Below are 16,714 nucleotides of genomic sequence, written 5' to 3'. Positions count from 1 at the left end.
TCTAGTTCCAGTGACCAATAGCTGTCTTCTATTTTCAGGTCATGTTTAGCCTAATGTCCAAGTCTGTGATTCAGAGAGACCATAAAGAAATGCGCAAGGAATTCATAGGTTTTTCCTAACAGGTATTTCTAACTAAAACATTAAAATATAAATAGGTTTGTCTTAAATTAGAAGCTGGCCTTGGTTGTGAAAAAGAAGCACACAGTGTCAAAGTGTTACATAGCAAATCTGAGGGAGGGCCAGAATGAGATCTCCTTTGGCTGGAACTGTGTTGCGAGTGTAATTGCCTTATTGAATTGGGTAATTTAATTTAAAAGTTTGATTTTTTTTTAAAAAATACTTTGAATTCAAATTTAAATATTCAAATACAGTGCATGATTACATACACTATATTCTGTGTCTTTGGGCAAAAGCTATTTTATCAAGCAATTCTAGTGGATTCCAACTTATTCTCACTTATGTATTTAAATTAAATTACCTAATATTTAAATTACATTAAATGGAGTTATTGCCTTTGGAGTATTTTTCTTTGTTTTGCTTTGATCTGAGGCTCACTAAGGAATTCTCTTCAGCCAGGTCTAAGACTAGGATCTCCTAGTTGTCTTCATTAATCCTGAATCCTTACACAACCCTTCCATTTCTCATGGCTTGAACTAATGTGCATGACTGCCCCTTTCTGGAATCTTTGAACTTGCTTCATGGGAAAACGTGGATATGCATAAAGGGTGGAGGGAAATGTTCGAAATTAACAGCAGATGTGTTTTGAAGTTGGCCACAAATATTCTTTCTATGGAATATTATTGTCTTTTAATATTGAGGTACCTTTCATACTTTCTATTGATGGATATGAGTTTGTATAAAATTAAGACTTAGGAATGAGGAGGTCGTTTACCCGTTAGGAACACTTCCATCCTTCTAGAGGACTGAGTTCAGTTCCCAGCCCCTTGCCTGCAGGATCACAGCCTATAACTCTAGGCTCCATGGGAGCTCCTGAACTCTTAAAGACTCTAGGTACCCAAAACATGTGTAAATTGAGAGGGGGAGAGGGAGAGAGATGGGGGCATATATACATGCACACACACACACACACACACATACATGTGAATACCTACATAATTGGAAAAGAAAATGTTTAAAAGAATGTGCACAATAGTGTGTGTGTGTGTGTGTGTGTGTGTATACACATGACCGAATTCTTTATAAAAGCATTCAAAATGTAAAAGTGTTGTTATTGAGGTTGATATCGTGACAAAGTGAAAATAGATATGCAATTTCTTCACCAATAAAAGCTCCTTTTTGCCTGCATCCTTGCTAGCCTTTTGTTGTTATGAAGTTATTTTTGTTCTTCATAAATGCAAAGAATTTTGGAACTGCAAGATTTTTATTATGCTTTCCCTACCCAAGAGCAATGAATTATCACTCTGGATCTATAACACAATGGTTGTCAACGTGTAGTTTGTGAGCCCTTTGGGGGTTGTGTATCAGATGTCCTGTATATCAGATGTGTACATTATAATTCACAATAGTAGCAAGATTACATTTATGAAGTAGCAATGAAGCACTTTTACGGTTGAGGGTCACCACAACATGAAGAACTGTATCAAAGAGTTGCAGCATTAGCAAGGTTGAAACCACTGAGTGGGAGAATTGGTTGCTCTTACGCTTTTATTTATATTTTTCTTTTATTAGTTTAATAATTATTTACTGAGAACTTACTGTGGCTTTGATTTCTTTTAAAGCCTAGTGCAGAAATATGTTATCACCCCAAACACAAACACATGCTGTCCTTTTACCTAGATTCTGAATGTAGTGTGAGATCAATTAGAGCACTCGTCAGGTACAGAAGCTATGGTGGCATAGAATAGTCAGCAAACCTGGAGACAGAAGCATTCTTAGCAGAGAACCAGAGCAGAGTGATGGCGAAAGGATTAGACAAGTTATGAAAGACACCTTCTGCAGGGCAGGGTGAGGACTCTGCAAAATGAGATTGCAGCCTTTTGTCTTTGACTCGCTATATGTACATGGCATCCTGTGTTTGCTTTGAAGCTTCTGGCTCAGTGCTGCATGCATCATGTGCAGGTGCGTGAGGAGAATAGTGTTGACTTCCAGAGCTTGACTTTGTGGCCACATCTAGAGGATGTCTGTCTGTCCATATGTCTGACTGTCTGTCTCCCCACACCCCTCCTCTTTCTCTGTGTCTCTCTGTCTCTCTGTCTCTCTGTCTCTCTCTCTCTGTGTGTGTGTGTGTGTATGTGTGTGTGTGTGTGTCTGTGTGTGTGTGTGTGTGTGTGTGTGTGTCTGTGTCTGTGTCTGGCTGTCTCCCTCTCTCTTTGTGTTTGTGTTTGTCTGTCTCTCTGTCTTTCTGGTAACAGTGATGTCCCTTCAATGTTAGACTGCCTATCATTTTCAGGGTATCAGGTGAGGTCATATAACCTCTCTGAACATTCAAAATAGTTTTATCTTCTAAATTTGGTTATGTTAAAATAAGTTATTTGGAGATTAAGAGACTAGAACAACTGTACAAAACATCCTCTGTTTTGCATTTTGGTACCTCTTAAATAAATGACCTAGTGACTGACACTCGTTATGTTTTGAGTGAGTCAGCAGGAATGCAGGAATGAGGCAGTGAACATACAGCAGATGGAGCACTACCTAGTACGCAATGAACAATAAATGCTTTTAACTAGGAAATAGCATCCTCATATTTGGTTGTGTTGTAAATGTCCTCTCTAATTATCGAGAGTGGGCTATCTCCGCTGCACTGGCCCCTTTTCTTACACTTGTAATTCATGGCTCAGGTTCTGGGGTTGGTATCCATTTTACCTGAGAAAGAGGCTTGGAGCGTGAGCCCCATTACAAGGGTAGCTTTGTGACTCTTACCCCCTCCCAGTTCCTTTATCTGGACTCTGCTGGGAATAGTCCTTGAGCAATAGCCATCCCAGCGTTGTTCCTTGAATGAATCTTGCTTTTGACCTACTTTCTAGACCTCAAATCATTTTCTGTCCTCTTTACTCAATTTCAAGGCCATTTGTGAGTGTTTCCTACCACCCTGACACTTGGACTCCCACACTGGACATCTGCTTGGAATATTCAAGCTCACATAGGAGCACTGCTTCCCTTCTCTGCACTCTGGCTGCTGCTGGCTCGACACCACTATGCCATGTGTTTTCCTAGTCTGTCCTGATTCCTTCCCTTTAGTCCAGGACTCACTCTTATCTGTTATAGGTGTTCTGTGATTTATTAATAAGATAGAAAGGGGATGAGGTGATTAGAGCAGGGTGGATGCCCTCACTGCGGCCTTCAAGGCAAGATCTGCTTGACCTGACCCTCTCCTTGTGTTCTTTAGCATGTGAGGGGCAGAAATGGCTTTTTGATAAGATTTGTACTAAGGCTGAAGTGGGCAGTGCTACTTGGAGGCTCAGATGCCATTTTACCCAACTTCTGCATATGAACCAAAGAGAGGAAGGCATGTACTTGTTGTGTGTATAGCCATGTGTGTCCTAGTGATAGGTTTGTATCCTGAGATGCATATTGTGAGATGGTTTTGTGATGTGTGAACTTTATAGTATGTGTTCTTGTTCAAGGATGGCTAAAGTCTCACTAAGTACTGTAATTGTAACCTTTGGGAGCAACAGTGTGTTACATATATGAGCTACAAGATGCTTTACAGCCTATGACATTATTGAGACCTTCTGAAGATTAAATTTAGGATTCCAGCTCAAGTTGGATTGGCTCCCCTTTTAAAAGGCATCCATTTGCAACTCAAATAAGAGCTTATTTTTCACAGCTGGTTTAGCAACTGTTACTTATAGGAAACACTTCTAAATATTTGTGTAAACTGTATGTTGATGGCTCTTGACTAAAGCAGGCTGCAGACTGATCCTTGCTGTAGTTGAACAACATATAGTTGTGTCGGTCCTCAGGAAAGTATGGGATTTGTGTAGAAGTATTTTGACTTTGAGTCCGAAGACAGGTTTTTCAGAGGAATGTACTCATAGGTTATAGAAATCACCAATAGGTTTTAAATTAAGTGTTCTCATAGAAAGCTCAATCTGTGAGCTATAGTAAATGAAATGTAATCATAAGCCAGGCATGTTGGCATACACTCACACGTCTATGACTTGGGAGGTTAAAGTTTGCGACTTGTGTTCTAGGCCAGCCTTGGTGCGCGTTCTCTCTCTCTCTCTCTCTCTCTCTCTCTCTCTCTCTCTCTCTCTCTCTTTCTCTGTGTGTGTTTATTAATATACCCTTCTCCAGACTGTAAAGTAATGAATATGGAAGACTGAGGTAGAAACTAAAAGGGCAAAGTTTCAGTTTAAATAGTTTGTTTTGTGTTCATTCAGGTACGTTGGGTATTCATACATCCCTTATAAAGTTGACTTACCAAAAGATATGGGAGCATAGTCAAAAAACAGGCCTTCTTTTAATCTAAGCAATTATAAGTAAAATATAATTTCAATGGGCATATGGCCCACATATAAAATATGTAATATGATATAACCCTATTTTCCAAATATATTCCATATTATCAAAATAGTGAGCAAGCCACCAAGAATGTCTCTTTTTTTTTTAATGCAGATGAAATTATACAGAGTTCCTAGATGCTGAAACCAGGATGGGACTGACTGGCTAAATAAAGTATGAGACATTTATAGATAGAGACATAACCTCGGTCAGATAAAAATATATTCAATTTAATATGAAGAAACGTGAAATAGCTTTGAAGCGAAATGCTGGTTTGACTTAATATTATTATTGCCTAAAATATAGATACTACGAGTTACCAAAAGTTTCACATGATTGAGCCAGCTGAGCCGTGGGAGAAACGGTGACTGAGAATTCAAAACTCCTTTCCCTGGAACTTCAATAAGTCGCTCATATTTTTGCATTTAGTAGGTTGTATGTATTGATAAGGAGGATGAAGAGGCAGGGGAGTGTGAACGGGTGGTTAAATAGAGTGTCATTAAGAAGGGTGAAGCTTGGGGTTACACACTGAATTTCCAGCAAGATGCCACTGACTAATTGGGAGATCTCAGGAACTTTTAATCCTTTGCCTCTGGGATGCGTCAACCTTAGGTGGCATCAGTACCTTAGCTAGCGGTAGCCCTTGTGTTGGTATGGGCATTAAATGAACATCATAATGCCAACTCTTAGCCCAGTCCATAGAAAATGTGCAAATGGTAGTCATATAGTTGCTAAGAGAAGGATGAGAATTCTCCTTCTATGTGGTGTGCTACATAGCAATTGAAATTGGTACCTAAGTACAGGCACTATTCTAACCCAGTAGGTGTGTGAGTACTTCACCTAGAACAAAAGAGACCACCTAGTGGATTCTCTCGAGTTTCTGCACAGGTTTTGGAATTGTTATCTACCTATTAGTTCGATCACCACATCCATGGTAGGGTTGAGAAAGCAAATACTATTGTTATTTTTCTTAATGTTTTATAGTGTGGTAGAAATGAGACAATGAGACTGTCCTCTGAGGTATTCTATTATGTAGAAGCTCAAGTTCCCTGTAATCTGATTCTGTTGCTTTTCCTGATGGTTAGCATACTCACCAAGCGGTACTCTGAGCATCTAGCATGCTTGCCTGGAAACTTGTAAGAATTTCCCATAAAGTTATGGTAACTATTTAGTGCAGTGCATTTTGAGCCATTTGTCAGTCTCTGACACCTTCTCAACATGAGATGGCTACAACTGAGGTCTCTTCACCACCCCCTCCCGATACATGTCATGAAGAAGATATGTATATTTAACCAAATATGTCCTATACTATCAGAGAATAAAACAAATACCATTAGAAACTTTCTGGATAGGAAGTACAATTGACTATGAAATTTGAACAGCTCAGTACTGTCTGTCCAGGTCTTTCTTATTCTAGTTGACTCCCAGTCAGGAGGAGGGAGAAGAAAGACCCTCACAGTGGGATAGGAGAACAAATTGGAGAGGCTGACCCAGGAGTCACCCCCATTCCATGGATGCCTGTGTCACTGTCACTGCAGTTCAATCCTTCTTGCTGCACACCAGTGTTGAGGTGCTTGGACCAGTCATCCTTGTACTCATAGCATGTTTGACCAAGGAAACTACATCTGTTGGAGGACTATGGCGGAAGGCTTACTTGGCAGGTAGATAAATCCAAAGTGACATTGTCATTAACTCCATGTGGATTTATATAATAGCCAAGTAATATATTTTGTAGTATTTTTGCCATCATTGATAAAATTCACTCATCAGAAACAAGTTATGCACGCTGCATGTAAGTACATATTTATATATGGTATAAATCATAAATCTGAGGAACATAGACTATCAAAATATGGCTACAACATAATATACAAATAGCTCCAGGTCAACAAGACTGATGGTGATATCATTTTGATTACCTCTTGGGATCAGTGGAACCATTGATTCCATAGCCAATACATTTTAATTGAGATCGTAGCACGATATGTTGGACAGCAACTTCCAATTGTCAGAACCCATTATATATTTAAAATATACAGTCATCTGACATCCTATGTGTCTGATCTTGTTTACTAAAATGTATCTACCAGTGTTTTAGAAGGGCGGTGTCTCCAATGCTGTCTGATTACTGGATGTTGTATCACCTCCCCCAGAGCCTTCCTGATGGTTGAACATGTTGGGGCTCTCAGTCTGTTAAGTGGGGTTAGAATCCTGGCTCTAGAGATTAATATGCTTTGTTTATGAATGTGGCAGTATTGTCTGCACTAAATATCAATTACAGCACTGGCTGAAAGAGCTTAGCTATGGAGGCTCTGTTACCCAGCTGTGAACATTGCTGCCTATGTTGTCTGTTATGGTTGTGGCTGGACTTTTCCCATGCTTCTGGAAAAGTATAGAAGTGGGATTATTCCCAAGGAAAATTGGACTTCATTCACACACACACACACACACACACACACACACACACGCGCACACATGCACACACACATGCACACACACACACACACACGCACACACACATGCACACACACACACGCACATGCACACACACACACACACACACACACACACACACACACACACACACACACACACACACCCTGGCTAAATGGACTCAGGATTTAAAGACCTATCAGTTTTTAACTTCAAAGTCCTGGCTAGCTTGCAATTTTTAAACTCCTGAGATTATCCTAGCAAATGGGGACAGTGGTTAGAACACGAAAAGGTACATGAGCCCCTAATCTGACTCTAACAGTTCATTAAGCCTTCCTTTCCAGCAGCCTCCCATCCCCCACTCTGTCTACTCTACAACTTGACCCAGCCTTCCCTTATAAGGTATCTTTTCCCCTCCTTAGCTGGGCAAGGCTGCTCCAGGGTAAGAAACTCATCCTTCACTGACTACAAAGCAAACAGCCTTGTGAGGCTTTGTGAAGGGAGATTCCCAGAGAGGCAGAGGGAAGCCAGCTGAGTGGTCCCCCACCACTGTGGAGCTGTGAGCTGAGCTGAGTGATGGAGTCATGCTTCTGCAAACTGGAGGAAACAAGCTATAAGTTCTAGACTGAGAATGCCCCTTCGTGTGTAAAAGGTACCCTCCCAACACACACACACACACACACACACACACACACACACACACACACAACACACGCCTTGAAGAGAGGTTTTTAAGTTTGGAAGACATTAACTGGTCACACCAGCAATATCTAGCAATATTGTAGCTTTTTTGCCTGGATCTGTTAGGATATGAAATATCCCCAAAACATAGACAATGTTGTGCACCTCCAGGAAAAACTGACAGGAAGTCTTAATGCCCTAGGAGATATGATATTTTCTTTTTTGAATGATCCTTGCAACTAAGAATTAGTGCAGTTTGTCATTTTCTTCTTGTTGGTTTTCTCAGAGAAAATATTTGCCTTGAGAGGCCCTTGGAGTTGTACTTCTTAGAATATTCGCATAGGGAGCCCTTCACTGTACTGCACCCTGTTGGTAGAATTTGGTAATGAAATCTCTGCCTATGATTTGTTGGGCTGGAATATTTATTGAACTTTTTCATGAAAGCCAGCTGCCTGAAAAGTGAAAACACCAAACTCTGGAAATTATACTAAACTTTATCACCCTGTAACCAAGTCTTTAGGAACACACACACACACACACACACACACACACACACACTTGTTGTACTAACCAATTAACAAATGTTGAGGTGCATTTTTAATACATTGATAAAATTAACCCATAAGAAACAAGTTATATATATGTGGGAGTATATATATTTATATGTGTATAAAACTCATTTATACATGGATATGTATAATGCTTTTATTATACATACATATACATATATGTCTACCTACTTTGTAAGATCTCTTCAGTGTCATGTCACCTGTCTTAAGGTCACTGAGCACAGTGACTTCTCTGAAACCTCAGGTTCAGCCACGTCACCTTCTGAGTTGATTCGGCTCGTTGAATTGAAGTTGCCATATTTGAAATGTGTTTTATGAGTCTAATCCGTGCCCCTCCTGTGTGACTTTCTGATTGCCTGTGTAGATGTCTGTACCTAAAGCAGAGATAATTGGGGAAACACGACCTGGATTTCATCTTCTCCTCGGCCCCTGAACTCTGTCGATCCACAGGTTCAATGTGACTTTCCTTTAGGGGTGGTAAACTGAGTCAAACTTGTGCAAGAATAGCCCTTGTTTCTTATTGATGACATTTACCTGTTCGCTTTCAAATTAAAACTCATGTTGGTTGTTTTAAAATAGTTTCTTGGGGGTGAATATGGAGAAATTTCCATTTGCTCAGAATTGGCATAGGATAGAATTTCAGCAAATCTAGGATTATATTACTTTGTCTTCAGATTATTCAGACTTCAACAGTATAAGTTTTTTTTTTAAATCTGACTTTTCATTTATGGCTCTGTACATAATACAGCTTGCAGAACTAAGGACAAGAGAAAGGACCTTGCCATGTATTTCCTCCCACTGTTGAGAAGGTGTGATAAATTTTCCCACCCCATATAAATTAATGCAACGCTTCCACACTCCAGTTTATTATAGCCTGACCTCCAACCCAGGGATCAGAGGGTCATATTGATTAGTCAACATCCGAGTCATTATTTCAAATGAAAGTTCAGATATGAGGATAACTGGTCCTGCTGATATTCCCATTTAATTATGCTCTGTTCTTGAAGAATTAGGTCAGCAGGACTGAAGGGTTGGCAGTGAAGGAAGACTCCCAGGGATGTCCTGGTCTGGCGCTTCAGAACTGAATCTCACTCTTTCTTCTATTCTCAGAATCTCACCACCCTTGAGAACAGAATGCTAATGTTTGATGGGATGCCGGCAGTCAGAGTCAAAACAGAACTTTTGGAATCTGAACAAGGGGTAAGCAGAAACCTCCACAGATGCCCCCTCCTTTCATGATTGGTCCATTCACTTCCAGAGTCTCCTTGTCTTTTTTGTCCCCTGCCTCAGGAATCACCTGAGCTTGTGATCAATTCTCAACTTCTTGCAACCTTAACCATCAGCATCCCCTTCGGAGTGGATACTGTTCTGAAACTTAGGACTTCCTGTTGACCTTAGGAGACCCTCATGACTGAAGGAAAGATGCTGCATGAAAAGCTACCAAATCCAGAGTAATGAGAAAGTATTTAACATAGGATGGGAATGTAACTCCTGGGTGCGAAGTTCTACATTAGGAAATGATGGAGAACAGGCATGGGAATATTATCATTGGCTAAATGGATTTCTTGGTTATGTTTGTATCTAGTTCTCCTCCTCCTTTTCAAAACTTTACCAGTTCTACATGGTTGATAGAATTGGGACAGTTAATGTGAAAAGTACCCAAAAGCAAAGGAAGAATACTATTTAGATGTGCATAGCTAAGCTCATGAGCTAATGTATGGATACAGAGTATCTAGGAACATAGATTTCATAGGAAACCACACTGGCAATTTTATTATTAGTAACATTTAAAGCCTCTCTAATGAAAACTGTAAAGCCAGTATAAATGATTACGTTAGTATCTGACCATGTCATTTAAAGGAGAAATCACTATACTCCTGGGTATACACTGTCCACACACCTTGTGACATTGCCACCTCTTAGCACTAAAAGCTGACAGAGAACATAAATAAATTCATCGTTTTTAACCTCAAAACTAAACATCGGTAATTTTGCAAACAAATTTTTGTAAAGAATTTTAAATGTTACTAGCACCTCACAAACATCAGGATGACAACCAGGGTGGATATGAGTATCTGGGACCACCATTAGGCCTAGTGTCTTAGTGCGCCATGATCGTCATAATGGCTGCTGCGGTTACAGACCTGTAGCAGCCCTTTGGTTCTTTCAATAACTCCCACATGCCTCTGCGCTAAGTAGCCCTGTGCGACACCCTTTCTTCTCCTTGTGAGCCAGGTCTCTATAATGGCCAAGGATTCACTTCATCTGTGTATGTGGCACTGGTTTTACTAACACAGAAATAAGATGTGTAGAGACTGCTCGTCACTAACAATCCTTGAGCTCCGTGCTGGGATAAGGACCATTCAATGCTCGGAGAATAGAGTATCATGAAAGAAAAGAGCACACGGGACCAACGTTACCCCTTCACAGATAAGCTTTTTGGAAAAGTTCTGTGTTCCTCTGTAGTTTGCAGTTAGACTCATCAGGTTAACCTTCTCTATCCTCCAAACTGCAGTTGGCTCTAACTTTGAATATTTAACCTAACAACAAGAAGGACTTGTATATTTCTTCAATGTTCTATAATCTCCATTCATTTCTCTCTGTATTATAATATAGGTAAGAGAGCCCTTTCTTACTGATAGGGAGAAAAGGAAAAAGGCAGTCTGCGTTCCCGGCATTCTTTTCATCTCATTCTATTTCCTTCAACATGAACAACAATAAATCTATTGAAACCATACAGAGAAAGGCAAAAACTATGGAAACGCATAAGCTCTGGTGTAAACCAGGGGTCAAAACCAGAGGTCACTGTCTCCAGCCTTCTGAGCTGTGACAATATGTAGGGAATTCTTTCTACTTTTTAGTCATTTTTCAGTTTCAAAGTAAGGTTTGTAGGAAAGACTCAGGCTTTTCAGGAAATAAAGACCAATATGCACAGAGTTTTATAGTGAGTAGGAATTGGACATCACATGATGTATGGGAAGTTCTGTTTGTCCTTAAATATGGATAGAAAAATACTGTGGCCTCCTAATTGTGAGTTAACTCCCATTCATTAAAATCAATGTCTTTTTTTTTTTTTAATGAATGGCATGAATGTTGGTACTCTGCAACAGTAAGCAGCTTGAGTGGGGTGAAAGTAAATAAAAACTTTATTTTTATTTCAGCTTTGTATATATTTCTTAGCTCCACTACTGGTCTAATCCTCTCTTCGTCTCCTGTGGGCAAGCTTTACTAGAAACTCCCTGTAGAGTTTGGTGACATGATTATTACCTCAACTCTTTATAGACTATAATAACTTATGTTCTCTAAGATTTTAAGTCTCCTTAAAAATAGATAAAAATCTAAAATTTTAGTAATTTCCATTTTAGGCCACTTCACTGGACTTTCCGCCAGACATCATGGGATGAATGCTGCTTAAACTCTATGAATTCTGCATTTCAGACGCATCTTTAGAGAAAGACAGCTAGAATTTTAAAGATTGTTCTACCACTTTTCCCATGGAAAAGCTGATTGAAGATGAATTTGTCATAAAACATAAATACATTAGAAATATTTAAGCAAATGCTCACGGGGAATAACATTATGGGGTCTTGAAAATGGTGACCTATGTTAGTTGCAGGGCATTGAGGATACCTTTCTATGCGACAGCAGTGGATAAAGAAGCCTGGAGTTGCCACCTTCACCCACTGTAACAGCCCTGTCTCACAACACTGCCTTTAACATACACACATCAACCTTAGGTGTTTTGAGAAAGGGTTTGAAGGATGTGGGTTGGTGCTCTGTTTTTTTTTTTTTTCTCTATGCAACATATTCAAGAATTTACATACTCTCTGTTTCATTTCCATGCCAGACTATCTTCCTTCCTGCTTGTGGTAAATAATCCCTCAGGTTTCCTCTCTGCCTATCTCAGTTTCTCCCAGGACTTCAGGACTCAGTGAGCACATTTCAAGGTCTTGAAGGAAGAAGTGGAGGTTGACTGGGATGAGGGGGACTGGACATGACTGATAGAATGAGAAGCTGACTGAATAAGCCCTTGAGCTCACATCTGACTCACCTTGATGCCTTCGGGTGTTACATGGACACACAAATAGTTTCTCTGACATTTGACCGCTACTCCTACCATTAGAGATGCTTTCCCTTATCCCCTGACTTCAGATCACAGTATATCAAATAAATAACAAATTCGGCCATGGCTAAATCATTCCTGGGGAGTTCTGTCTACCACTTCACTTAAGAAAAATTATATGTGTGTGTTTTGGTTCCATTTCTTGGGTCAGAATGCAAGCTCTTAGACAGCAAAGCATATTTCTTTGACTTCTTCTTTGTATTCCTTCTGGTTCCCAGTACATGCCACATCCTCAATATGTACGTGATTAATCCAATGTCTATCCATTCTACCCATCCTGGCGTGTATGTAACCACAATCAGCTCGTTGTCAGCTTGATTTTTGTACCTCATATGGTAACTGTGAACTTAAGCAGTGAATTACACACAGCGAACACTCAAATTCTCACTAAGGACAGAGCTCCTTGTCTTGTAGCCGTGTGAACTTGAGTAGGAATAGCCACACATAGGCACTAGCTCCCTCTGTGCAGAGTTCCAAGGCTCATGCTTTCAGTGGTGTTGAAGATGAGTACACTGTCCCATTCCTTCAGTTTTCTTCAAGTTTGTCCTGAGGTAGGGCATGCAGCCTCGCAGCCTCGCAGTAAGGGAATGTGCTCTTATGATGTACTTCAGGGGCACAGCAAGGAACGAGGGAATGACTTTGTCCGTGACCTCTGGTGTGTATACCCTGCTGCTATAAGAGCTTCCCAAATGCTGCTAGCCCTTGGATGTTCCAACGTGTTATTAAGCAAAGGAAGACAGCAGAAAGAGAGTTCTAGAACTAGAGAGGAGGCCAAATATAGAAAAAGGGGATCCCTCAAAGACATAAAATATTACTTTATTCCTGGCCTCGCAGTTTAGCAGCTCGAGTGACATTAAGCAGTTTCTTCTCATCTCTGGACTTCTCTGTCCTCATCTGTGCAGTGGGGGTGTTGCGGGGGAGATCCTACTTCCCAGGCTTCCTCTACATCTTCTGATCTGAGAAAGTCAAGGTTTGGGGGAGAGCGTTTCTGATGGTAGATTTAACTGTCATCCTCCAAATGAAGCTACTTGTGTGTGGAAGGGAAAATGCCAAGACTTTGAAGTGAGTGCTATGAGAGTTCAGGTGCCTGTTGCACCAGGTACCAGTCCTGTCCCTCATGCTAAGCCTCCCTCAGGACAGTTGTCCTTAGCAGGGAAGCATATATGCACTTAGTGTAAGTAGTTAAACCACTTAGCCTCACAGTAGCTTACCTGCCTTTGGGAGGGAGTTGATGAACACTCTCCCTCTTGAAGAAAAAAAAACCCTATTGGCTCCAGTATACTTGCTACAATTTTACTGAGTTTTTGTTTAGTTTTAGTAGAGATTTTAACATCTAAGTTATTCCGTAATTTAACAAATACCTTTAAGGCAAATTGCAGGTCTCCTTCCTACCCTGGACCCTAAAGTATTGCTCATTCTAAGCAAGGGCTCTCCCAGGAAGCTGGACCTCCAATCCTCTTTTGACTTTCTGTTGGGACAAGGTCACCCTAAATTGTCCAAACTGGCCTGGATCTCACTCTAGCTCAGATAGGTCGTGACCTTTCAACCTTCAGGAGAACTAGGATTGCAGACCTGTACCCCTCGATTTGCCCAGAGCAGAAGTCCTTATGACCATGAGTATTCTAGACACAGGGGTGTGGGGGTTGGGAGGACAACAGAGTCTGCTGATTTCCTTTGAGAGAGCTTGCGGGAACTTTTCCAAAACATTCTGCAGGCCACTCCTAGCCCAGGGCTGAAGGTATTTCTGTATCATGGCGACCTGATGAGCTCCGTGAAGCAGCTGTAGTGGATGAGACCTCTTGCTTTATGGTCCTCATTATTCCTCATCATCTCAGCTCGAGAGCTCATGAATAGGCAGGGCTCGATAAACAGTGATTCATTCAGACACTGTTTATTGGAAGAGCGAGCCTGTTTACCATGCTGCACAAGGGAGAGGATTTGGAGACTGGTGCTGTGTTGAAAGAGACCTCAATTCTTACACTTCCTAAAGAAATAGAGACAGATGCAAGGACTGGATCCAACCCTGGAGATAAGCTATGGAACGTTTGTTTAAGGCAGGCAATTGTGTTACAATTCAGCAACATTAGGGGACAAAAAAAAAATCCAACAAGGCTCGCTTTCCCCTTGGTTATGTCTTTGTTTAATTTTGCATTAAATCTTTAATGTATGTCTGTGTGTGGAGGCTTACTTAGATACAGTTACTTTAATGATTTTGTCAGAAGTAAGGAGGAGGCGTTTATTAAAAATGCCACTGGTGTTTGCCCTTTAACAGGGTCTCATTATTTCCCCTCCCACTGTGGAACAAGGACTGGCATTGCTAGGAAATTAGTTGAAGTATCTCAGAGATATGAATTTGCTTACCATTCCATACTCTCTGATGACCCACAGTGGAGATCTTTTGATCGGTAGCGAAATCTTGGCGTGTTAGTAACATGACTTCAAAGCAAAGCATACACAGACACTGTGATCATGCTAATGTGGGAATTTTTTTTTAAGCATAGGAAAAAAAGATTTTATACTCACAGAGTTCATGTTTTTAGGGAAGAGACATCCTCTACTAAAGATGCAGCGTTGGTCTGAATTTAATAATGTCAGATTGGCCAATAAATGTATTAATAGAAAGAATTGAAAATCAATGAGCTGTGACAGTAATTACAGATAGTACCCAAGGGAAATATAACTGGAACACAAATTGTCTCCCGCAGGGCCCGCCATGGGCACCAGAGGAAGTTGGTAATTCTGTCCTTCCTCCTTCCCTTTAGCTGGAATCTTTCCCCTTCAGCTTTATTCATTTGTGGCCCACAGTCCCGAGCCCCCACCCTCCCATGCTACAATGGTTCAAGGTTTCCACAGATGACCAGTTGTCACTGCAGCATCGTTAAATGGGGAGAACAGAACGTGTGATCCTTTCTGAGAGACATTTGCATTTTTATAGGGTCAGTGTGTTATATAAAAAGGCATATTTGTTAAAAGAAATCAGATGCTCTGAGGAATTGAAGGATTTTGAGTAGAAGCAAAGTAACCTTCCCAGAATTTTGAGCTTGCCCCAGACCGTGCTCTGCTTTTCTCGTCCTTGCCACAGGAGTACACATATTTATAGCTTGAAGCATGCATTTCTCTCTGACCAGGTTTGCTTTCTTGTGCTGACATTTGCATGCCGATGCAGTGTATGAAGTACCTAACTTCCTGCTTATGGAAGAATTTCACTTTTGATCAGGAAGGGTTAACAGTTGTGGGACTCCACTTCCTAACATGAATACCTGGAAAACCAAACAAAACAGCCATCCCGTTTTTTCACCCATTGTCCAGGAGGCAATGACCCTCAGGAAAAGAGCAAAACCAGAGGTCCCCTCCCTGTGACCTAGAGGTAGCATTAGAGCTGCAAAGCCAGGGGAAATTACCCATCAAGGCCTGCAGTGCCTCCGCCTTAAGCAGAAAATGGAACTCGGAGAGGTTGTGATAGGTGACAACAATGTAAGAGAAGATGGAGTTGTTACACAGTGTGCTGGAGACCTACACAGAGGTCATCAAAGCCTTTGGCTGGCTGGTTAGCTCTCTGCCAAAGAGGGAAGGCACAGATCTCCCATCGAGAGGGTCAGAAGCTCAGTGATGCTTGCAGCACACATGTCTATACAAACCAAAGTGCAATGGGTCCCGGAAGAGCCTAGAGAGACCCCAGCTTGATGCTGTTTGGGGGCCTGTTAGTCCTAGAACCAGCAGACTTGTGTCTGCCATGATCAGTCTGGAATCTGGAATCAACTGTGTGTAGCTTTGCTCTGTTCCAGAACAAAACCCCAGAGGAAGTCAGTAAAGTGGATCATTAAATAAATTGAAAATGGCAATGTCTAGCATCTAGCCAAAACTGGTACACAGACAGCGAGGTAGGAAACCCAGATATGCACACAAAATGAGAACATGGATGAAGACATATCTAAACATGACAGTAGTGACCGTAACAGCCCAGGATCTTACCATATCTGTATCATGTCATAAATATGCTCAAGGAATTGAGGGAAAAATGAATATTTTAAAAAACTAAAGCTACAAAAATAATTTAAAATTTCGAAAGTGGAAAAAATCTGAATTTTTACACATAGCCCAGTGCAGAAGAAAGAGAATCTTGGCTACAAACCCACAGCCAAAGAAGCTATCTGAAATGATGCCTAGAGAGGACTAAAGCTTGAAAACAAAACACATTTGTTGTCTAACAAAGGTTCAGTTGCTCTTTCGGGGGAGGGGGGTTGGCAGAAAACAAACAAAAGCCCTAAAACATTGTTCAAATGCAGTGGAAATAACAAAACCCCAACCTTAAGATGTTAAGAGCACCCCAAGCAGTAGAAACCATGGCAGACATACCCAATTGCTCCAACCAGTCAGTGGGAGTCTTACAAGCACACAGAGGTTGAGTATGACTATGAAGGCCTCTAATCCCAGCAGAGGGAAG

The 16,714-nt window shown here is 40.9% G+C and overlaps 1 protein-coding gene across 14 annotated transcripts in view; it reads left to right on the top strand.

The window, feature by feature from the left end:
- The window catches only part of Klf12 (KLF transcription factor 12), a 425,271-nt gene that overhangs the window by 173,410 nt on the left and 235,147 nt on the right, over positions 1-16,714 (top strand). For 9 of the 14 annotated variants that reach the window (XR_015638054.1, XM_087585854.1, XM_087585851.1 and 6 more), the window contains 1 exon segment: positions 9,258-9,347. Coding sequence is in view for 8 of the 9 variants with exons in the window: in XM_087585854.1 (XP_087441980.1) it covers positions 9,258-9,347 (90 nt within the window). In the remaining variant the exon portion in view is untranslated. 14 annotated transcript variants of the gene reach the window in all.

This window comes from Rattus norvegicus, chromosome 15 (assembly GCF_021556685.1).
Source record: "Rattus norvegicus strain SHRSP/BbbUtx chromosome 15, alternate assembly SHRSP_T2T, whole genome shotgun sequence".
In the NCBI taxonomy this organism is placed as follows: domain Eukaryota; kingdom Metazoa; phylum Chordata; class Mammalia; order Rodentia; family Muridae; genus Rattus; species Rattus norvegicus.
This window is presented reverse-complemented; position numbering and strand designations above follow the sequence as displayed.